The sequence below is a fragment of the Theobroma cacao genome, chromosome 9 (assembly GCF_053813885.1).
Source record: "Theobroma cacao isolate CCN51 chromosome 9, ASM5381388v1, whole genome shotgun sequence".
In the NCBI taxonomy this organism is placed as follows: Eukaryota; Viridiplantae; Streptophyta; class Magnoliopsida; order Malvales; family Malvaceae; genus Theobroma; species Theobroma cacao.
The window spans coordinates 46,110,311-46,135,233 of record NC_142647.1 but is presented as its reverse complement, the minus strand read 5'-3'; the positions used below and the strand labels follow the sequence as shown (position 1 = coordinate 46,135,233).

General features: G+C 32.0%; 3 protein-coding genes across 3 annotated transcripts; 1 reads left to right on the top strand and 2 right to left on the bottom strand.

The window, feature by feature from the left end:
* The first annotated feature begins 5,009 nt into the window (after positions 1–5,009).
* On the top strand, positions 5,010–7,040 carry LOC18590340 (Glycosyltransferase family 29 (sialyltransferase) family protein). Its single transcript, XM_018128198.2, has one exon. The coding sequence runs from the start codon at positions 5,477–5,479 to the stop codon at positions 6,779–6,781; it is 1,305 nt and encodes a 434-aa protein (XP_017983687.2). The 5' UTR covers positions 5,010–5,476; the 3' UTR covers positions 6,782–7,040.
* A 590-nt stretch (positions 7,041–7,630) lies between these two features.
* On the bottom strand, positions 7,631–12,079 carry LOC18590339 (poly ADP-ribose polymerase 3; the record flags this gene model as incomplete). Its single annotated transcript, XM_088809736.1, has 17 exons — positions 7,631–8,041; positions 8,134–8,316; positions 8,406–8,551; positions 8,630–8,710; positions 8,814–8,916; positions 9,014–9,223; positions 9,304–9,464; positions 9,542–9,618; positions 9,705–9,832; positions 9,912–10,149; positions 10,231–10,364; positions 10,442–10,616; positions 10,928–10,997; positions 11,100–11,157; positions 11,279–11,392; positions 11,477–11,672; positions 11,769–12,079. Coding segments are annotated over 17 exons (2,454 nt in total), but the record flags the coding sequence as incomplete, so codon positions are not given.
* Positions 12,080–20,381: 8,302 nt separating this feature from the next.
* WIP3 (WIP domain protein 3) lies at positions 20,382–23,891 on the bottom strand. The gene is made up of 2 exons (XM_018128486.2): positions 23,192–23,891; positions 20,382–21,300 (listed from the first exon to the last, which is right to left on the bottom strand). Exons 1-2 carry the CDS (start codon positions 23,786–23,788, stop codon positions 20,866–20,868), a joined length of 1,032 nt encoding a protein of 343 aa, XP_017983975.2. The 5' UTR covers positions 23,789–23,891; the 3' UTR covers positions 20,382–20,865.
* Between the last annotated feature and the right edge of the window lie 1,032 nt (positions 23,892–24,923).

Here is a 24,923-nt window from a genome sequence, read left to right as displayed (position 1 = left end):
TTAATCATCTGCTAATTTTGGTACAGAAATAACTTCCGCACTAATTTGTTTTCCTTTTATTAATTTCTTTTTAATTGAATGAATTCAATTTGATCAATATAGAACATTTATAAGAACAGTTAATAAAATTAAAATTTAAAAGTTAGACTTTTCAATTTTTTAATTTTAATTTTATATGATATTTGTAAAATATAGTAACTAAAATTGACTATATTTGATAAAAGAAAAAACAAATCAATGAAGAACAAATGTAATAAGATGGAAAGAGTATATAATTGAGATGTTGAGGGAAATTTCATATGAAGTCAAGAGTGGAGAGAGTCATGCACCTGTTGACCTGAAAAAATGGGACCGTTCACAGTTCAATTCCTGGACGCTTCTCGAAGTTCATCACTAGTTGATAGAGTCAAGCTTGAAAAGGAAAATGAAAATTTGCTTCATTATCTTACCAAATTCAGTTTAGCTAATACGTTTCAACTTTCTTTCATATATGCTTGAAACTTTTACTTTTTACTTTTGTAAACAAATGAATAAAAGTAAAAAATTAATATTAAAAATGAGGTAAATTACCCATATTTTAATAGTTGATTATAATTTAATAATTAATATTAAAAATAGACACCCCATCTCAAAACTCCAAATTAGGAACCGTTCAATAATTTTAAAAATCTAAAAATAAATATTCAAACAATATTTTTTATTGAAATTAAAAAAAAAGACTTTTTTATTGAAGTTAAAGAAGAAAGAGTATATGAGGAAAAATATTCATAAGTAGATAGCATAAATTGAAAAAAAAATTAATTTTATATATAAGAAAAAAAGTAATTGAAAATTATTAATTGATTGGGAATAAGATAAATACATATTATCTTTAATTAATTGGAAATAAAATAAATAGTTAAAAATTAATAATACTGTGAAAATTGAAAAGTGATAAAAACTTGAGATTCATCAAGCAATAATGAAGAAAGTGAGAGAATATATTATTTATTAATTATTTTAATTTTTACAAAAAATGAGATAAATAGTTAAAAATTAACAAAAACATGAAAGAGAAAATTGATATTTATTAGACATGACAAAATAGATAGATATTTTACTAATTATTTTAATTTTTATATCTTTTTAATATAATTTATTATATTATTATTTACAATTATGAGACTTATGAAAATTTAAAATCTATTTACAATTATGTTTTAAAGCAAAATAACTGCGAGAAGGAAAGCTAGAGGAAAAGTCCAAAAACTCTCAAATATTAAAAAAAAAAAAAAAAACCAAACAAGCATTCATGTAGACGTGATTGGATTGGAGAAGACGACACAGATCCAAGTCAAGCAGGTTTCCTTGGGATTTGGATGCTGAAATGATTGATGAAGATGAAGAGGAATTTGAGTTATTCCTCTTTTGTCAAACCCCTAAACGCAGAAAGAGGTGGAGTCTATTTAAATTGGCTCAGAAGAAAAGTACAAGGCAATGGCGAAAATGTTTCACCTGCGATGAAAGTCAATTGTGAAGAGTTTTTGCTTTCCAAGCTCTGAGAAAATTGATCATTCTTCAACGAAGGAGGACACAACCGAGGAAAGGAGGGGAAAGTTTACACGGGATATTGTCACTGAAGAAATTTGAAAGCATGTATGACTTTGTCTTTTCTGACAGTAGATCATGGCTTCTCCTGGTATACAATTCTGTTTTCTTAAGCTTGAGCTTTTCTCTTTTCAAAATCAAGGATGAAAATCGATTTGGTTGTATATTTATCCCAATGTTTGAAACATCTACTATGTAGTTGTCACGAAATTAATCTCTTCTTTTCCATAAAAATTTCAATGTGTTAGTCAATTTGATAAAAGTTTATGTTTTTTTTCGAGAAATATGTCTAATTTTGCATTTTTAGATGGGTGAGATCTTATTTCTTTAAATTTTTTTTTATTTTGTAATTTAAGGTTTGAGAAAGCGACATTTTGATCTATAATTCTTATTGTCTCAGCATTTTAACTTTCTTTTTATCTCCGGCGTTGCCTTAAAACATTTGGTGTAAAATTAAAGCGAGTAAGAAAACAATAAAATCTTTATTTTTAGCTTATTTAGATTTTGAATTCGAAGTTCAAAGTTTAATCTTATTGTTTCTCTAATATAAGAAAGGTAAAATAGACGTTGCGTTATTAAATAAATGAAAACTGAAATAATAGATTAACAATAGTACTTATGTGCCCAATTATTATATATATTATTTTGAGAGGAAGTATTGATTCCACTTATAATAGAGTAATATTTCCTATTTTTTCCCTTATGATGCAAAAAGAAGGAAAAAAATAAGATCAAATTTTCCTTTTTTTTCTTTTTCCTTGATGAAGCAATAAAGGGTGGGAGTATGATAAGCACGTTTGGTTCATGAAATGGAATAAAATATAATAAAATAATTATTTTGTAAAAATAGAATAATAAAAAGAATATAATAAAATGATTATTATGTAATTTGGTTTTTGCAATAGAATAGAATAAAAATTGTTATTATAACTCATTTTGATGTTTGATTGGTAAAAATAGTTTTAGAACAGTAAAAAAATAAATGATTAATGACAAAATTACCCTTTATTTATAATAAAAATTATTTTCATCAAAATAAAAAATACATTTTATTATAATTTAGTATACTAGACAAAATTACGCGTTACTATAATTTAATAATATTTTTCTTTTTTAAGCTTTTGATTTGTATTTTCATTAAAAATTTAAAATGTTAATAATTTATTATTAAATTATTAATATGATTTTTTATTTCAAATTCTTTTTTATTTTTTCTCTATTTGTATTTTCATTTTTAAATTTTTTAATTTCTATTTTCATTAAAAATTTTAACATTAATAATTTATTAATATAGTTTTTTATTTTAATTTCTTTTTTACTTTTTTATTTTTATTTTCTATTTGTAAGATTGTAATTATTTTCAATAAATAGAGACATTTTCATCTAATAAATTTTTAACTCTATCCCATAATCATAAAATAGCCAATACCATAAAAGAGGTGAGAATGGCTAGACCAAAATTTTAGAGAATAACCATCACTTCAAAATTTTAGAGAATAGCCATTCTCTATCACAAAAACCAACCAAATTAAAAAATAAAAAAAAGTGAAAGGAACAAGAAGAATAGCATGTTTGGTTAGGGGAATGGCTTAGCCATTCTCCCTCTATTCCCCCCAAAATTTTCTTCATATGTTTAGTATGTTTATGGAGGAAGGAATAGCCATTTCTTTCGAATGGCTATTCCTCAAAATCAACTTAAACTTTGTAATAGCTAATACCACATCTTCCCATGGTATTAGCTATTCCATACCCATGAAAATAGAACTCAAAACATTTTGAACTAAAATGTTTTTACTTTATTTGAAAAGTTACAAACTTAAACTTATAAAATTAATATTTTACATTAAAAAATAAAAATATTATTATTTTAATATTTTAATAATTTAATTATAAATAAAAAATTAATATTTTAAAAAATTATTTTTAAATTTCTAAGTAAAAATATAAATTAAAAAATACAAAATAAAAATAAAAAACATACTAATACTTAATAATCAAGTATTAAATTATTAAAATTTTAATTTTAATTTTAATAAAAATTAAATTATTAAAAAAGAAAAATTTACTTAATTTTATCTTTTAGTATAAATTTTACTAAATTATTAAAAGAGTATTTTTGTTTTTGATGAAAATATATCTTATTATAATAAAGAGTTTAAGTTTTCAATTATATATTAAAAAGTATTTTGAGTTTAAAAATTAATTAAAAGTATTAATATTTTAATCATAATTATAGTTAATTTATGAATACAATATTAATATTTTAAAATTTCAATGATTAAATTATAAATAAAATATTGATATTTAAATTATCAAAATATTAATATTTTAAAGAAATTATAAAAATATTAATATTTTAAAAATAAAATAAAATAAAAATAAATAATCATAATAACATTTAAATTATAAATAATATATTAATATTTTTTAATATTAATGATTAAATTATAAATAAAATATTAATATCTAAAAAATAAAATAATAAAAAATAATAATATACGTAATAAAAAGTATTTTTTTATTTTTTTTATTATAAAATTATTTTTACCAATCAAACATTATAATAAGTTATAATAAATATTTATATTTTATTTTTTTATTTATCATATCAAATTAAATAATAATTATTTTATTATATTTTATAAAATAATTATTTTATTTTATTTTTATTTATTTCGTGAACAAAACTTGTAAAAAATATTTAAATTATTCCCCGTGTTGAACGTGCCACCAAAGTTTGAGTAACGCGGAATTTTAGGTGAAGGCAAAGGGCCAAAGCTATTCGTTACCTCCGCCCACAACCATACATTGCCAAAGGAAAATTCCATGAAAACAATTTTATCATGAATGAAAACATTTCCACAATTTGTCTGATCCACTCATCGTACCCGACGGTCTCTCTCGTAATAATCACCCACCAAACCAGACAAAGCCTCTTGTCACCCTTCCTTCAAGTGGGTCCCCCCAAGGTTCCACTACTATTTTATTGTTTTATATTATCCCATTAATGAGGGAATCATCTTATTTTAGAGAAGAAATGATTCTGTACATCCAAAAAGTTTTATGTTTCTTAGAGTTCAATTTAACTATCACCGTCAATTGTGGACAAAAAAGAAGATCATCACCACCAAAAAAAAATTTAATTTAGTAAAAAAGAGATTGATATAAAATCTTTGGAATAGGTAATATATATTTATCATGGAACAAATTTATTTATAGATCCAATTTAGATATTGAAGTGGTAATAAATAGTAAAGACCCCTTCCTTTAGTCCTAAGAAATCTATGATCTAATCTAAGCCGTTGATGATCAGAAAATGGACCCATACAAATCTCCACTATCCTCCATCCATCGCCACAAACACACTCAAGCAACACTCCCTTGCTTTTCCCACTTTGACCCCACCAACGGGCTGCAAACAACATGCATTTTAAATGGGCAGAGAAGAAAAAAAGCTAAGACCGCCCTCAGTCCTCCCCCTCCTCCTCCTCTCAATTTTGCTTTCTCTCGTCCATCCAGAAATCTTACATTTTAGGGTTTACAACTTCTTTTCCTTTTCCTTTTTGCAGTGGCTGCTTTTAGTTATAGCGTAGTGCTTGTTCTTGTTCGTACACCCTGTGCTTGTTACAGGATAAATCATGAAATTTCCGCTTATCAAACAAAACCCACTCCCATTCTTCACGTTCATCTGCATTTCATATTTCACTTTCTTGTGATATTTCCCACTCCAAGATTTTATCTTTCTCTCTTTTCCTTTCTGGGTTTTCTTCAAGAGAAGGAAATACTTGTTCTTGCATGAAAAAGATTTGATCTTTTGTTCTCAATTTCTTGTAAATCCCAACTCCAAGATTGTTTCTATTTGTGTTTAAAAAATCCAAAATTTTTTTGGATGCCAAAATCTGTTGAACCTGAAGATGGATCTGAATCTAATACAGATACATTCAAGATCCATACTTTTTACCTTTTTTGGCCATATCTAGCACCCATTTATCGTTCCACCAATTTGATTGCTTCCATGAAGCGGCCAGTTAGACCCTTGATCAGCATCCTGATGCTTGTTGCATTGGCTGCAACCTTAAGCTGCCGGATTGCCATCCGCCGCCGCGGCGTCTTTACTGTTTCAACTGAGTTGGAGTCCACCAGGGTCATAATCCAACCGCCGCCAATGCAAATTTTTAACTCTTCTTTGCTCAAGTTTGCAGCCACTGATATAGGTGAAGAAAAATCCAAGCATGAGATAGAGCAGCTGCTGGAAGGGAACTTTGCTAGTCAAGGAAGGTACAGGACTTTTGCAACTTGGAACAGGTTCAATCGTCATGATATCAAAGCCAGAAACTCTAATGGATTATCGGTAATGCTCAGGTCCCCGAAATTTTATCGGTATTGGTTAGATTTTAGGAGGAACTTACAGGATTGGGCAAGAAAAAAGATGTTTCAACCCGAAATTATGATGGATTTAGTTAGATTAGTGAAGGTTCCTATTGATAACCACAATGGTTTAATCAGTTCAGATAAAGCGTATAAATCTTGTGCGGTTGTGGGGAATAGTGGGATATTGTTAAGTAGTGATCATGGGGCGTTGATTGATGGTCATGAGGTCGTGATTAGATTAAACAATGCTAGGACTGAGAGGTTTGAAAAGAATGTGGGATCAAAAACGAGTATTTCGTTTGTAAATAGCAATATACTGCATCTTTGTGCTAGGAGGGAAGGGTGTTTTTGTCACCCTTATGGAGGAAATGTTCCTATGGTTATGTATATTTGTCAACCGGTTCATTTCATGGACTATTTGGTGTGCAATTCATCTCACAAGGCGCCTTTGTTGATTACAGATCCGCGTTTTGATATGTTGTGTGCTAGGATTGTGAAGTATTATTCAGTGAAACGATTTGTGCAGGAGACAGGGAAGCCATTGGGTGAATGGGGATCTACTCATGATGGTTCTATGTTTCATTATTCCTCTGGAATGCAAGCTGTTATGCTAGCTTTGGGAATTTGTGACAAAGTTAGTATATTTGGCTTTGGGAAATCAACTTCTGCTAAGCATCACTATCATACTAACCAGAAAGCTGAGCTCCGATTACATGACTATGAGGCTGAATATGCATTCTATCACGATTTGGTGAACAATCCACAAGCAATACCGTTCATTTCAAACAAGTTCAGGTTCCCTCCTGTGGTAATCTATCAATGATTTTGGTTGATTGAATCTTTTGCATTTTGGTCAAGGTTAAATTGTTGTATTCATGTTGCATCAGTAGTTTTCCACTAAGCTAGTCTGCAAGGAAACAAAACAAAAAAAAAAAAAATGCTAGTCTGAAAGGAAACACAATTGCTGAAGTCTTTTTCATATTCTGGCCCTGTCCTATCAAAGGTAGTTTAGGGTAACACAAAGTATAAAATTGGAAACTATGTGAATTAAGATTTGGATTATTCATTTGCTTTTGTTGAAACAGATTCTCCTTGATGCAGTTTTCCTTTCTTCTGTTAAACATCCATATTACATATACTGATTGATAGTTTAGAAAATTTTGTCTTTCAATCCTCAGTCTAGGTGTTTTTGTAGCATACCTCTAAGGAGGAAATTCGTCTCGAGTGATGCTTTTAGAGACGCCCTCATTCCAAAACTTTCATAGTAAGTTACGGCAGTGATTTTCTTTGGGTTGAATTTGCTTGATAGTTTTTAGTTTTCAGAGAAAATAAGAATGCTATGATTGAAACTAGATGATATGTTTGAGATACTGAATCTATGTACGCAGTACTGTCTGATTTGCAACCAAAAGTTCATGCCCCAGAGTGGTTATAACTCTTGTCCTCTTGTGGGATACTATTGATTGTAAGGCGTTGGTGGATCTAAGGTTAAAACTTACTTCCTTTTTATCTTTCTAATATATACCGTTATAAACTTTAATTGTCAGTTATCTGTCTCATTCTAGGTTACGAACAAATTTATCCTGGTTGGGCAGGATAGGAGAAAGGGATGTTGCTGCTAAAAATGCTTGTCAGACACACCAAACCTCAAAGCTTGAACTGATAAAATGAGTATAAAAAGAAGACGGGCTAAATTCATATTTTTACGAAGTGCATTACATTAGATACTGTATCTGCTTCAATCACAGATATGTTAAGGGGTGATCATGTACAGCAAAAGTCATTAACGTCAACATTGATCAGATTCAGATTTTAGAGCCAGTGCACTACACCCATACTTTATCTGCCTTTATCGCAGAGATGTTAAGAGGTGATTATGTACAGCAAAAGCCATTAACAACCCTTTACAACCCATAACAGAACCATCTTATAGCTTTTCCCATCGTCCCTAAAGCAAAAGTCAGACAAAGGTCAAGACACCCTATACAGTAAACCCTTCCTTGCTCTTCCTCCTTTATTCCTCGGTGTCCATCACCACACCTTTTTCGTCATACTTCACTCCCACCAAGAACCTTATGCTCACCTGTGGTCAAAGAATATTAGCAACCAGAATAACAGGAAAATCAATAACTTAACTCACCAGAACTGTTCACGCAATGAACCTCTTGGACATACCTGTTTGAGCTCATAGACAGTATACTCATTATACTCGAGAGGGCTATCCTTATGCTCTGAGGGGATCAAAAGACCACAAGGGACTTTAATATCACCCTTCCAATTTATAAATTCTGATTCATCTGGTTTCTTTCTCCCCAATCCCTTTACACCGACCTTCTTCTCTTCCAATGACTTTGTATCCTGTTCAGCCATGACAGATTCAGGGCTTCATAAGAATTAGAGCAGTATCGCGATAAAGCAGTAATCAAAAGCGTAGATAGTATATATACCTCAGGTGGGTCCTTGAGCTCAACAATTTCTTCCCCTTGAGAAGCCACAGCCAGAGCCAAGAATCCATCGGGCCTGTCTACAGCAGTAAAGCCATATCTGGCAGCTTCTGCAGCAGCATCAGAACAAACGATGCCCCTCCCAAACAGTTAGAAAACCGTAAATTCAATAAGATGAACAGGATTGGAACTTCAACACGATGAAGATTTTTGGAATTCATTTACCATGTAACCGGGCACTGGTAGAGACCAGCTTGCTGGCAGAAAGCCTTTATGCAAATGCCTCAACAGGTTTGAGCTCCTGATACCTGAAAGAAAACATCGAATAGAGAGATTGATCAGTTATACTGAGAAAAGAAATAGTACCAAGAAAGACCATGATGAAAGGTTTATCTTCAAGGTCTTACTTACCGCACCACAGGAGGATTTTGTTTGGCAGCTTCTTTACTTCATCAAAAGAGGGGCCTTCATTAGTCTCCACAGCGAAGATGTTATCAACTGATATCCCATATTCCTGAACTCAAATGAGACGTATAATGCTTTGTTAACAAGTGAAAAGAAAATGATCAAAGTGGAAGTAGACTATGCAAATCCTGAAGAGCAAGGCTTACAATATCTGCAAGTTTGACATGTTCATAGGTTTTTTCCATATAATTGACGATCATCTTGTAGTCATCTGAATCTTTATCCACTGGAGATATTGAGCACCCTATTCTCTTGTACCTATCAAACAATGGGTCATCAAGGGTATCATCACTTATATCTCCTATAACATGTGAAGCCACAACAATGTCTCGAACACTCTCTAATGCAGCTGCACCCTGCAAAATTCAGGCAGGATCTAGTAACAAGAAAGAGAGACTTAAAACAGGAAGTACTTGGTCAGGTTTCCGGGGTTTACATGATCTGCAAGTTCTTGATAGTCCCTGAAGACGAAAGTTCTGGTGGAGTGCATCAGAGTAAACCATCTTTGGCTAAAGTCTGACCAAACAGCCTCAGCTTTTGGTCCTGACTCTTTCACTGATTTCACTTTCTCTACAAACTCTTGCAAAACCTCCTCACCTGGTGGAATTATCATATTATTAATATGGGAGTAAAAGGAAAAAAAGGAAGCTGGAGAGGGCAGAAATGTTTCTTACTTCTTTTCAAATGGACATTAGAGAGCATCCCCATTGGTAAATCAGGGGCATCTAGATCCATCTCCATCAGAGCATACCTGTCAAGTGAAAATTTACAATGCTAAAACAAAAAGAAAAGTCTACAAGAAAAAATGGATAATGATTGTAGTGGCAAGAAGCATACTTGTAAATCTCCTGACTGCACAAAACCTTCATAAAGTTTGCAACCAGTGGTTCGAGTTTACTATGTGCTGCTGCAACCCCCAGCTGCCGAAGGCCAAATCCTCCATGTCTCACATCCACTCCGTCATCCTAAGTTAATAATAACAAAAGCAATTAGAAAAAAAGAACCATTACTTTCCAATATAATTGAAGAAACAAGGGATTTTACCATGTCTATGGGATGAAACTTCAGTGGTTTCTTCTGAAACTTCTTCTCCCTCTCCCATGGCTCAAACTCATTACCAGTGACCTCTTCAAAGAGCCTGACAAACTCCTTCACCGCACCGTCTACGTTTTTCCATTCCTCAAGTCGCTCCTCAGCATTAGGATCATCGCCTACTCTCCCTTTCTTGTAGTACAAGTGGAGGTTACTCTCTGGGACCTTGATCAGTTGCATGATACAATACCTGCACCAATGAAGCTTGGAAATCAGCAAAATGTAATAAAAGTGTCGACATAGAAAAGGGAAATAAATATTGCTATATTACTCATTAATGCCTCGTCCTTGGTCACAAAGAGAAAAGGCACAGTTGTACAATATCCCATCTTTCTCAAAGATTTGGCCACCTTGCTCCTGCAATTTTGAATCCTTGTAGACTCCTCTTTTTCCATATAGCTTGAGCTGCAAGCAATTAAATTACACAATTGAGACAAACCACCAATTTTCCAAGCTCAATTTGTTGTGAGGGAAATCCATACTTCTGCTGAAAGTGACTCAAGTGCTGCCTCTTCGGGATCTTGTTTATCCAATGGAATTCCTTTGCCATCGACAGCAAGATCAGAAACTATATCATAGGCTTCCAAAGGCTGTGCTTCCTGTTTCTCAATACTGTCAAGTAACCAAGCTTCGCTCACCACTCGTAAGCCTCTCTCCCTGCAATTTCAACATTATTGTTTCATGAGTTGTCATTGAACTAATTCTAGAACTTTTCACTGTCAATATGATTTTCAAGCTAATTTCTCTGTCCCAGAAAGTCCAAATATGATTCTGTCCCAGAAACTTAAGGAAACTAATTATGTTTAAACCTAAAGCTAGCAGAAGTTAGAAGCAAATGAATCTCTTATCCGACACAAACATTCACCATAGGCAAGGCCTAGAGGTCAAAACTTTTGTGCGTTAGGCGAGCCTCTTATTATTATAAGAGATGGTCATTTCTATCTTGAGAAAATTATATCCATACTCACATTGCTTCTATCAGTTTGGATGAGCCACCGCGGTCTCTCTCAGCAGGTGAAGCAACCAAGCAAGTCACACCTGCCACAGTTATTGCACAAAGTTTTTTCTTAAGTCAAGCAATAAATAAGAGAACACTGAGCAGCTTAAAGTCTCAAACTTGGCAATAGTGGAAACAATTACCAATGACAGAGCTGGAGACTTTCCCTCCATGTTTTTCTATCTTGGATTTCCAGTATTGCTGCATTTAGAAGAGTTGTACTTTTAGTCAAAGAACAAAGATGCTTATAAAATAATAATAAAAAAAAAGTCAGAGAACAAAGATATAGATTAGCCACTACAACTGAAACAGTTTCACACACATATGTACGACTAAGACGGCCCACGAGGGAAATCATCATTCCTAAGAAGGGTTTTTCTGTAACTCCCACAAAACGGTGAGGCCGGCGACTTGGATCCTGATATTTCTTTATTAACTACAGCAAGAAGGACAGAACTCAGTAAAGTAACTAAATTTGTTAAGTTACATAAAAAGAATGAGATTCGTCAATAAAATTTGCATCAGCAACAGGAGAATTCAGGACAAAATCAGGCAATTTGACTGGTTGTTGTTTCCGTGGTGGATTTCTTGGTTTATAGACGCAAGAAGACCACTCGCTATAAGATCCCTTGCAAGAATAGCGGTTACCATGAAATTCCAAATCTCCACTGCAAATTGGACACTTCTCCAATGGTCCATAAAACAACATATCTAGGCTGCCAACAGAAAAGATTTTGTCGGCATCAGTTTCTAAACTCTCGGAGATGATTGCTGCATTGTATAATAAGACAACAACATGGAAGTTCACTAACCATTTGATGACAGCAGAAGTACCAGAACCAGAGGAATCTTGGCCATTAGCTTCAAGGATTTCTGTCATTTGTGTATCAGATAAGTGCTCTCTGACAGCTTTAGAGAACTCTTCAAATTCTTTAGCTACATCAGATGCAGATTTTTCATTAGAGTGGTCATTGTCAACCTCAGCCTTGGCCTTCTTTGGAGATTCCCTTCCTTCATTAGTCTTGAGCTGGTCTGCCTTCTGCTTCCTTGCCATCACTTTCTCTTCATGATCACCAGTTGGATGTGTATGGGAATGAGACCTTGTTTCATGAACCTTCACAATTGAAAAAAAAAAAAAATTGTTAAAGCATCAAGCTACAACCAAGCGCTTACTTTGCCCATTGCACTAAAACTAAGAAACAGGCCATTACAACACTATTTTATTATCAAAATCTCAAGATAACATGCTGCTCTATACAAACCTTCATGATATTTCTCCTTCTTTCTCTCTATACTAAAGCTAGAGAACAAAGATGAGCACAATCTCTTTTAACAAATGCAAATCTCTGGCATGCAATAATATCCAAACCCTTTTTAGTTTCAATTCTTTTTCTTTTGCTCTTACACTACTTGACACCTCCTTATCTTCCTGGACTGACACCTGGAATTTGAGAGGTGGGAGACCCAACATGCTGTATCATGTCACAAGATAGGGCATGCAATCAAATGTTTAGGTGATGGCCATAATTGGTAATGTTGATTTGATTGATCAAGTTTAGAGGTGTGACACCAGGGGTGTAGCTTTGATCAAATTTGATTGCATTTACTAGATCTTTTCCATTGAAGCAAATCCAATGTTATGGGGTTTCGGTGCTACATATCTATCTCTATATATGGTGGCGGTAGTTTTGAGTTTTGTGCTTTTCTTTGGGTGGAAAAATTGCAATGAATTGTTTGGTGTCTTCAAGCACTATATGCATTTATTTATGTATATTGAGAGCTAAATTGATAGTAATATTTAATCACAAAAGTTTCCCAAATAAATTGTGTGTATACTTGCATTACTTGGTAAGATAGGTATTAATTTAGTTTTAATTAAATGTGCATAAGAGAAAGAGTGAAACCAAAAATTTTATTTTTATTGTAAAGTATTTCTATATTTGATTAAAATATAATGTTTGTGAAACTTTTGCTACCAAGGTGGGACATGTGCTCTCATTACAATATTCAATGCACTGAGTATATATGTTCTTGCATTCAATATTTTTAGGTAAACTCAACCTGTGCTTTTTATGATTTTAACTTATATCTTGTGAATATCTCACAGAAGGTTAACAGTAAAATTATAAAATATTTACAATTCAAACATAATCTATTTGTTCACATTGAAGAATATCTTTTGTAAATTTTATCATGCAAAATTCATAACCTAATTCATTACAGGAATAGAAGTTATCCGTGAAATTTTAATTGAGAAAAGATACCAGTAAGGTTTACTTGAGAAAAATGAAAGTATAAAAAGTTAAAATCATAAAAAGTATAAGTGGAATAGGGGTGTGTAAATTCAAATTGAACCGAAGAATCAAACCAAATGAAAGTGAGCTCGATTCTTTTGACTTAGTCAGTTCGGTTTTCAGTTAATTCGATTAAAAGTGCTTGGTTATAACGGTTTAATTGGTTGAATTTTCAATTAAAATTTTTTCAATCGAACTAACCGAACTAACTGAAGTAGAAAATGCTTATATAAAGAGGGATAATTTTGGATTTTCCTTGAAAATAAATCCCTAAAGGTGTATTTAGTTTGCAGGAAGGAATAGAGTGGGAATGGAATAGTCATTTCGTAAGAATATAATAAGACATGAATTACTATTACATAGTAGTTCATAGGAATAGAATAGGACAAGAATTGTTATTATGAATTATTTTAATGTTTGGTTGACAAGAATAATTTTAGGAATAACTAAAGAATAAGTGATAAATGACAAAAATATCATTTATTATAACATTTAATTTTAATTAAAATATTTATTATTTTAATAATTTATTAAAAATATTAATAAATTGTTATTTAAATGTAAATGTGATTATTTGTTTTAATTTACAAAATATTAATTATTTATATTTTATTTAAAATATTAATAATGTATAATTAAAATATTGATTTTATTATTTCATTCTTTATTTTAAAAATATTAAAATAGAAAAAACTTATAATTAAAATTTTAATTTTATTTTTAAGTTTAAATATTAACTTTTTTGTAATTTATAATTAAAACTTAAACCTTTTTATTTTAAATTTATTTTAATTTTTTTTCTTTAAATTTTAAATTCATTTTAATTTAATGAGAGAAAGAGAAATGTAGTTGGGTAGAGAGAGAAAGAAATTGTAAAAAATGAATAAATTGTTAAAAAAATGAATCTTTTTCTGAAACAGTTTTATCAACCCACATTAAAAGTTTCAGGTACTTATTATGCTATTATTAATATTTTTCTTGATGATATTTGTAATGTTTATTGCATTATGAAAGATTGGCAAAGACATTCTAATGTTGAGTTGCAGACAATGGCAAAGAGATGAAAGAGAAATTTGATAAGTATTGAGGAAATGTAGAAAAAAATGAATAAGCTACTCTGCGTTGCATCTATTCTTGATCTAAGGAAGAAACTTATGTTTGTGGAGTTTTGCTTAACGAAAATGTATTCGAATGAGCAAGCTTCATTGATTTGTAAGAGTTTGAAAAAAAATAATGGAAAAGTTGTTCGATGAATGCCAAAAAAAAGTACAATCTCATCAATATGAGAAAATTGGTGAAAGTAGCCAATCCTAAGTGAGCCAAATTTCAGAATTCACTTAAATGAAAAGCCCAAGGACCCACTTGAGGTATATATACTATTTAAGCTTTTGATACTTGAGATTGGTTACTTTCACCAACTTTTTTAGATTGATGAAGTTGTACTCTTTTTTTTTATTCATCAAGCAACTCTTTCACTATTTTTTTCAAACTCTTACAAATCAATGAAGCTTGCTCATTTGAACATATTTTCCTCAAGCAAATCTCCACAAACACAAGTTTCCTCCTTGGATCAAGAATAGATGCAACGTAGAGTAGCTTATTCATTTTTTCTACATTTTCTCAATACTTATTAAATTTCTCTTTCATTCTCTTTATCATTGTTTGCAAGTCAACATCAAGATGTCTTTGCCAATCTCTCAGAATGCAATAAACGCCACAAATATCATCAAGCAAAGGATTAATAGTGGCGTAAAAAGTATATGAAACTTTTAATGTGAGTTGATAAAAATGTTTTAGAAAAAGATTGAACCTCTTAACATATTCTCACTCCTCATATTTAGGTACTTCATCACCCATCAACAAATCACTTTTATAATAAGGATCAACAACCTCAGATGAATCAAAGACTTTTTCAAACTTTCGAGCTCTTTTCAACATCAGGTAAGTGGAATTCTGTCTAGTACTAACATCCAAACACAACAAATTTTTTGATTGAATATTTGAAGACACAACACGTTCTTTGAACCTTTGTAACCTAGCAGGTGACTGTCTCATGTATCTAACTGCCCCTCTGACACGATCAATTAAATCATTCATTTTCTTCAATCCATTAGTAACAATAAGATTAATGATATGTACAATACATCTCATATGAAGATATTTGCTTTCTAAAAAACCATTTCCTTGACTGTTAAATCTTTTTTTCATACGTACTATTGTAAGATCGTTGGAACTAGCATTATCAATTGGAATAGTGAAAATGTTCTAAATCCTCCAACCATGCAAACATTTCTCAATCACTTTCCCTATGGCTTCACGTTTATCATTAGAAATGGGACAAAAGTTTAAAATTCTTTTGTTAAGTTTCCAAGCATCAGTTATAAAGTAAGCCGTAAAACACATATAATTTACTCTTTGCATTGATGTCTATGTGTTTGTAGTTAAGAGAAATTCTCAAAGAAGATGTTCCCAATAAATGTTTGAGATGGGTTTTTTTCATTAACAAAAATGTTATTGCAATCTTTAGCAACAGTCCATGGTGATGGCACAACAAACCTAGGATATGAAGTTGACATGAATTCTTTCCCCTTCTACAATTCTAAAAGGCAACTCATTTTTAGTGATCATCTTAACTAGAGCTTTTCTAATACCTGTTTGACTGAATTTTCATGTTCCTAATGACCTATCTCCCGATTGAAAAGCCAATTCTGTTTGAGTGGAATCATTAGCACAAAGAAATATTTTGCAAGTAGCCATGTGAGTCTTTAATGCATTTGTGCCATTATATTTAGTATTACTAGAAAGTTCTTTACCACAAACATCTAGCTTTACTTTTACCTTGATCATTGACGGATTTGGTGAAGTGTTTCCAAATTTCAAACCTTGGGGAAGTGCTTTCCTCTTCTTAGAATTACCAACTTCACTTTTATGGGTAGAGATTTGAATTTGTTGTATAGTCGGTGATGGCACGACATTAGGAGTGGCAGTCTAATTAGGAGTATGAGCTAGAATTGGAGCTGGATTATGATCACTTAGATTTGCCATTGAAATCTTGAATCTCACTCAAATAGAAAATATATAAATATATTAAATATACTAAAAAGTAAAAAAAAAAATTCAAAACAATAATGTCCAAAGGGCAATTTCCTTATTGCAAGAATGTTAATAATTGGACTATTTCCACTGCTTTAATGTCTCCTATCATTTTTACAATTTTTCATAATACTATGATAATTCTAATACAGTAATTAGACAATAAAGTAATTGTCCAAAGGGCAATTTCCATACTGCAATGGTGACAGCCAATTCGTACCCAATTATTTCATTTTAAACACAGGCCAACTACCAGCCATAAACTATGCTTCAGATTCCATCTCAAGAATATCTCTTATCACTATAACAAATTATGGTTCCAAATATAGTTTATGTTAAGCAAACACAACTATAAAACAATAGCACAGCTAATGATATCAGACACATATTAAAGGAGACCAATAAATAACATATTCCATAAAATGAACTGCACATTCAAAGTAAACAGGATAATCAATTGCACCTAAATTAGAAATCTAAGATTCAGTGCCTTTCAGTTTATTTACTTTTTGAAAACAGAAGTCAAGCCAAACAGGATTTTGAAAAGCTTTTAAAAAAAGTAGAATTTTTTTAAAAAAAATTAAAAAAAAGTTAAAGAAAATCTTTAAAGAGAAGCTTTCTGATTGCTTGCTAGATTAACAAAAATCTAACAATATTACTATTATATAAAGTTTGAGAGCTATTTTGTTTCTGTACGGATTTTTTTTAATTTTAACATTTAAAATCTTATATAAGCTCGAACCAAACTTACTCCACTTTAATTTTTTAGGTGATTGAAGATTATATGAATATCTTTTATGATAAATTTAACTAAAATTAAAACTTATATAATTTATTTTACCAAATCGCTTATCAAATAATTTTAACTAATTTTAAAAACTATTATTTTTCATAAAAATTTTATAATAGCTTTTAATCTTAAAAAAAAAAAAAACAAAATCAAACAAGCTCTTAAAAGTATGCACAGGCACTAAAAGCTTTGGTCTTAGGCTCTTCACAATCTTAGAAGGCTAAAGATTGAAAAGTTTTTATTTTAATTTATCAAAAAAAAAAAAAAAAACAACAAGTGACACAGCACTGGAGCAGCCCCCTCTAAACAATAGTGGTACGTGGAAGAAAATAAGGATGGGGAAGAAAATAACCTATCGGAAAATGTTGCAGCTATCTAAAGAAAGCTTGCAATAAAAAAAAGAAAAGAAAAGGATGGAGGAGTGCCACCGAGCCGTCTAGTGACTGGAAGGTTGAAGGCTTGCATTTGCGGCGATGGTGAAGGTGGTGAAGGTTAGCTGCGGCAGCCAGAAAGAGAGAGGTGGAGAGCAAAAGGGAATGAGAGATATCTATAAACAAACACAACAATAGGGAAAGAGAATTAGATTTAGGGATTTATTTAAAAATAAATAAAAAATTACCCTTCTTCGTATAAATATTTTTCACTTTAATTAATTCGATTAAGAAAATTTTCAATATGACCAAACTGATTAAATCGTTATAAACAAACACATTTAACTGAATTAATCAAAAATTGAACTAATCGAATTGGATCGAAAAAATTAAACTCACTTTGATTCGGTTCTGCTTTTAGGTTCAATTTGAATTTGCATACCTTTAGGTGAAATTTACCCGAAAAAGATATTATAAAAAGAAATTAGACAAATACTAGTGGTCTAGTGGGCCTAGTGGTCTGTTTTGGGTCGGTTTTTGTGGAAAGTTCAGTGATCCTGATCCGTTTAGAAAATTGGACTTCATGATTTATGGCCTGGGTAGTGTGGGTTTGTGTATTGGGCTGGTCTTAAGAATTGAATTGGAGTCTTTCCAAATTACTAAAACTTCAAAATTCATTAAATAAATCTAACAAAATAAGGGGAGAAAATTCATTAAATAAATGTGCAATGAGATCTGCTTAATGAAGGTATTCATGAAAATAAATTGAGAACTATTTTTAAGATTACATATAATCTCGAATCTTTATACGCAAATTTTCATGACTTTCAAGGCAAAATTACATGAGCAAAGAATTGCTAAATGCATACATTACAATAGAAAATTTTGATAATTTTCTAATGTTGACTCCAGAACTATTACTAGAAGGATGAGAGGAGAGTGCAATTTATTCTTGTTTGTGCCCATGTAACTAAACAAATTCTGGTGATCCACATTATGTTTATGTCCATGAAACTATATTAATTGTTACTATGTATACTAGTATATAAACTTAGATATTTTATTTTTATCTTGTGCAATTAATGATCAAAATTCTGTCTTGTTTTACGTACATATAATTTTTGTCTTTCAAAGTTATATTAATTACACATTGAGATTATTTTTAACCATTCAGCACGCATATACTTAAATTGAACAGCAATCTCTAGTGTAGTAGCAGATGATGAGTGAAATCCATGTAGCTAAACAAAAAGAGCAGTGATTTCCAGCTGGGGATCAAATCTAACACTGCCCCATTAAACTTGCAACCCAATAGTTCAATAAAATCCAACTTAGACAAAAGAAACACTTCCTCTGTTGCCAATTGCCAAATGCTTGGTCTTTCACCTTTAGGCTTGTTGGAGATTCCGGCACTAGTTGTTGAGCTAAAAACCAGTAGTGTTGCTAAATTTAACAAAGTTTGGGTCAAGCATTTTTACCTTGAGAGTCTTTCTTATTATTATTTTTTTCTCCATCACCCGACAAAGCGTGGTGGCGGTCCCTCAGTTCAAAATCATACCCTTCACGTTTTCTCCGCAACTTTTTTTTCTTGTTTAATTGGTCAAGCCTACCTCAGAAGGAACTAATTTTCAACCCATCTGTATGATTTTTTTTTTTTTTGTGTGTGTGTGTGTGTATAGAGAGGACCATGTTACTCTCTATGTCTTGTTCTAAAAAGTCATTGCCAAAGATCATCTTTTCACACATACAAGCAGTTCCCTCCTTTAATGTTTTGGGTTTTTTATGAACTCTAACATATAGTAATCAAAGTCATCTTCAATAAGACTACAAGAATTCTCTCCTCTATTAATACCTAATCATACATATTCTCTTGTTTGATGTTATAATCAGTTTTGTTGGATGATTTGGTGAAGCCTCCAAGTTAGACTCTCTCACTTACTTCCTCCCTCTCCCCCACCTGGCCTTTGACAATTGCTACACATGATGAACCCTACATTTTGTAAGCACTGACCTATGGCTAAATCATTTTTGACATCAGCTTTCCAACGTTTCTTTTTATTATTTTTTTTCCATACCAAGATTTTATGAACTCTTACATGTAGTACAAGATTTTATAAATAATAAATTCGACTCTCTTATTTCTAAGATTTGAATTTAAAATCTATAAAATAAATTCTCGAGTTTTAATCTTTGATATTAATTTATATAAAGAAAACTTCAAATCATAACAAATTAAATTGAATTCAACTATTGGCCACTTATTAATTAGTGTGTGTATGGTCAAATTAAGTTTAATTAACCAACCATACTAGAAACCTTTTGGTGTCTTTTAACTTTCAACAAAATACTCAAAGAGATGAGGAAAGCATGTTTAATGTAAAGCATTAACTTGATCATTAAAGGGTTCATGTGTGAAACCTTTTACCTTAGCAAAAAAATTTGTAGGTGGAGCTGACGTTAATTCTTTTATAATTCACTCGTGTATATAACTGCAAACGTGTGTGTGGTGGGATATGAAATCTTTCTTAGTGTCTTTAATTTGGTTGGGTTGTTGAGCACTGTTTGACCACATGCATGTGTGTGTTAAATTGTTTCACCTTTGATCTCGAAAGGATAAGAATGTATTTCCTTTAAACTCCTTTTTGGTGGGGTTTAAAACTTTCACCATCTGTTCTTTAAACTCATACTTAAAAGACATGATCTATCTTGGAACTGATAACATATATTCACAGATTTTATAAACAGCAAGAGCCCATCAACAGACTGTTATTTCCAGAGTATAATTAAAATCACGTATCCATGGAGCTATGGCAAGTTTCATGATAATGCTTCTGCAATGCATGCATGCAAGCAATTTAAATTAAGTTTGGAACGAAATTGTTGAACAAAGATTCGAAAATCAAGATGCTCATAGCCAAGAGAGATAAACAGAAAAGATAATAATTGTCTAGAAAACAATACAATCCCCCTAGCTATTAAAGGTTACCAGTTAGCAATGAAGCGGATAAATTTTCTCCCTTAGAAAAGTGACAGAAACTTTTGGAAATCTTCATCATTTGAAGAGAAGAAAATTCATCTACTTCACCACTTGAGGTAACCCTTTTTTTTTTGTTTATTCCCATTAACGCTACCACAAAGTTCCCAAAAAGTTTACCAAGGCTCATCTCTCAGCAAGTGCTCCGTAGCAAACCGCTCCCTCTCTTGCCTTCGTGCAATCTTTTTTTGAGAATTTTTTGTTACCGAGCACGAGCTTGGATGAAACCCAAGAAACTTTCAAAGCTAAATCTCCAAACAAGCTAAAACATTGAAAAGAAAATTAAAAGCTTTGCAAAAAGTACTTGATCGATGATCAACCAGTGGTCTAGTGAGCGAATTCGTCTTCGGAACCAGTGATGCATTCCTTGTCATCTTCAAATCCTTCAAGAGAAGGGTGAGGGGAATGGCCTTTTCCAAAAGACCTAATGTGATCTTTCAAGGATCTTTTGTGTTTAAAATCAGAGCCACAAGTGCAATACCATAACTTGCCACAATTCTTTTCGTGAGTTCTCCAATCCCCTTTGACAGCAAAGGTTTTGCCACATTTCCTGCACATAAAGGGCTTTGCGCCGTGCTTCCTTTTGTAGTGAGTTTGAAGTGTTCTGAAGTCTTTCAATGGCTTAGCTCGAGGATGGTTGATGTTGTTTTTGCAGCCTTGAGCACAGCAATAGCATGGCAGCCTCAGCATTGCTGCTGGTTGTGTTCCTTTAAGTGAATCTGGCCCTTTCCTGTATTCAGATCCATGCCCCCACATATGCATCTGTATCAACAAAATTTAGTCCCTCAATTTACTTGTTATCCATGCACTTATATATAGTTGTCTTATTCAATTTACACCTCAAAGTTCATATTTCAGATCTAGTTAGCATTGGTATTCATTCTTTTTTTTAAAAAAAATTTGATTTGGGTATTTGCTTAAGATATTATGACTTTGCAAAAGGTAACCCTTGACTCTTTACAGTCTACAAGGATCACTAGGCTATGTCTTTTAATTAAAAGTTGATAAATAAAGTGATTACAGAGTGTTGCAAATTCCCCACTAAAGATAAGAATCCAAAGCTCTAACATTAACTGCTCTTTCTCTCAAAACCCCCTGGCCCTCTCCCCCTTCTTCTTCCTTTCTTTTTTTCTCTAATCAATTTCAACTTATTACCACTACCACTGCTTTATAAGTAAAAAATCTTAATAATATTTTCTTCCTACCCCAGCTTGCTTTCTTCCCCCATAACTTTCCACCCAAAAGGGAAGCATGTCAAGGACAAAAGTCAAAAGAAATGGGATGTGGATTAGTTAAATTTTCTCAATCATGGAGGGACTTTCACGTTAACAAAATTAAAGGGAACATATCATCGATATCATTTCCTCTAAACGTAACAAAGGGGAAGAGGGGTATCATTTCTATCTACTGCAGAAGCTAAGGCCAATTCATTTCAATTTTCACTACAAAATCATTACCCCGATTATATTTTAAAGCATAATTCTCAGTTGAAAATTTTGCTTGCAAACCAATAGTTTCAAGCAATTGATGGCCTGAGAGTCTATATGTCTCCACTTTTTTATATTTTAAGTATACTTTAAGGGTTAAAAGGAAAACAAAATGATTAGATGTAGTCTAAGGTAGAAGTAATTAAGAATGGGAATTTGCTTCTTCTTTTTTTTTTTTGAAAGGTAGGAATTTGCTTATTGAGTCATTTAGACTGATTAATTTGGACTCTCTAGGCCTCAATTATTTCTATTGTTTTTTAGCTGTTTCTTCCGTAGATTCTATCTAATCTTTGATATTCCAATGTATGGGACATGCATGGGCGAATATAGATGAAACGCGTGTACATTGATTGATAATAAGAATTGACATATGATGTTTGAAGCTCTCTAACATTAAAATCACAAAGGATTTAACCAAAATATTATACTGGTTTGTTTTCATGGAAAAAAAATATAAAACAAAAATGAAAACATGAAAATGATTTGAGAGAGTAAGGCTATATAATTCAGCTTTGCATAAATTAGCTACACAGAATTTTAGCCAAGTACAGTACACATGAAATGCTTATTGGCTGCTGCATCTAATAAAAGAAATAAATTAAAAAAATCTACCTGTCGCTTAAATCAGAAATGGAAAGAAAATTAATCCTTGAGCATATGACGCACTGGAAAGGAAAGAAACTACCGTAAAAATTCATTGCTTGTTTGTAGCTAATAATTGCCTTAAACAATTGTCCATAAGCGTTCATTTTCTTTCTATTCTTTTCACCTACATGAACAAGACAATTGTCTTTCCTTATTAAAGAAGACAGCTTTGAACTGTAACTCTCCAAAGTTTCTAAGAGAATGATGAGCTGTTAGGGAAAAAAAGGATGATTTTTGCATGCAACAAGGATTAACTTCGTTAATTTATCGTTTTTTGCACCAACAAAACCAAGTACAAGTAGTTTTGTTAATTTCAGATCTGATCATGTTCATGCATAGAGCCATGTGCATTTCAATTGGAGAGGTTAATTTCTTCTTCTTTTGTGGCTAAAAATATATATATATATATATATATATTCCCTGAATTCTCTATGGTCAAAGGTTAAAAATGAAAAGAAAAGAATCTATAAAGAAAAGCTTTAATTCATAAAATTAAAGAATTCCAAAGATCGAAGACTGACCTGCATGTTGTTATACCTATTGAACGTCTTGCTACATATGGAGCAAGCAAACTGCATCGGGCCGACGAGGATCTGCGCTGGAGTTGGGATCCAAAACCTACTCTCTGTGTTGAAAGAACACCCGTGGAAGGTTTTCTTGATGGGTTCTTCTGCCTTAAATACCTTGTTCTCAATAACAGGATCTCCGGTGTTAGGCAACCCAATGTGCAAGGAAACCGTGACTTTCTCTATCTTCTCTTCCTTAATCCCAACACTGATCTCCTTTTTCATTCCAGCATCTTCCTCTTTCAATGGTTTGTTCTCTGAAAGCCTGCTCAAAAGTGGTAGGCATTGAATAGTTTCCTGCACAATCTCTTGTTGCTGCTGTTGAAATGAGACAGGCAGTTTCAAGATGGTCATGGGGTTTATAAACTGCACTTGTTGAGTCACAGAAGGGGAAGAAGAAGAAGAAGATAAAGATGATGATGATGATGAGGACGACGACGAAGATGATAGTGAAGAAGAATTAGGAGTGGAAGATGGCTTGAGCCATTCAATGAAAGTAGGAGCTTGGAAGCAGAGGTTTTTGTCCTCTACATGATAGCTCCTAAAGCCCATCTCTTCAGAGGGAGGGATAGGGATTTTTTCTCCCTTTGATTAATTTCTATCCTCCGATGGCTTATATCCAGACTTTATGTGGGAAAGCCTTGCACATATAGCAGCTGATTTATTGAAAGTTGGTTTGGTTTGTCTTTTTGGAACTCCTTTTTCTTCCTCTACCCCTTTAACTTTTTTCCACCTTTGGCATTTGTTTGATTTAGGGGAGAGTATGATAGAGAAAGAGGTAGAGAGCTCAGTGAAGGGGAGATTAGTGGTGGGGTTAAAGACAATGACATGCATAAAAAAACAGACTCACTTAAATGAAGAGAATCCTAGAACAGTCTTAGATATATATATATATATATATATAATATGTAAATGTGTAACAACAGGGATCTCTGAGTTTTTTCCTTGTAAGAACTTAGTAGTATTTTTTTTCCTTCTTATTATATGATGGAATTTGACCAATAAGCACACATTTTCTCATAAAATACATTGACATTAGAATAGATGACCTCAAGAAGGGGCAAATATATAAATATATAAAAGGGAGAAAAGCATTGGGTCAATACCTAAAAGAAAAGGAAAATGATATTAAAAGGTAAAAGAAAATTAATTGTGTTTTTTCTTGAAAGAATGTTTTTAATTAATATAATATGCATATATAGTTCAGTTTAATACCCACAATGGACATGAATAATTTAATTAGACTTATTTGTATATGGTTAAAACAGGCATGCAGGGGCAGATTTCAACATAGGCTGCTCGAAAATAATTCCCTTTTGCCTCATAATTTTAGGAAATCAGATACACACCATTGGTTATTAATTTCAACATCTTGACATAATAATCTTAACTCTGTCTATGATTTTGAAGATACATGAATTTGCTATTAGACCTAATTAAACTTATTGGAAAAGTTTCTGGTTTACATTATTACCCAAAAAAACAGAGGGATTAGATCCAATTAAGGATATAGCATTAATGGAATGGGTGAGGAAGCTGTATGTGCCCTTTTTTCTTTATCATTGTATAATACAATTATTGGGTCTCCAATATTCTCAGATATTTCCTTTAGGACCTTTTATTTCTTTCGAATATGATTTACTGTCACTCTCACCTCTCACCTTTGCATTCTTGTCCCCACCGTCTC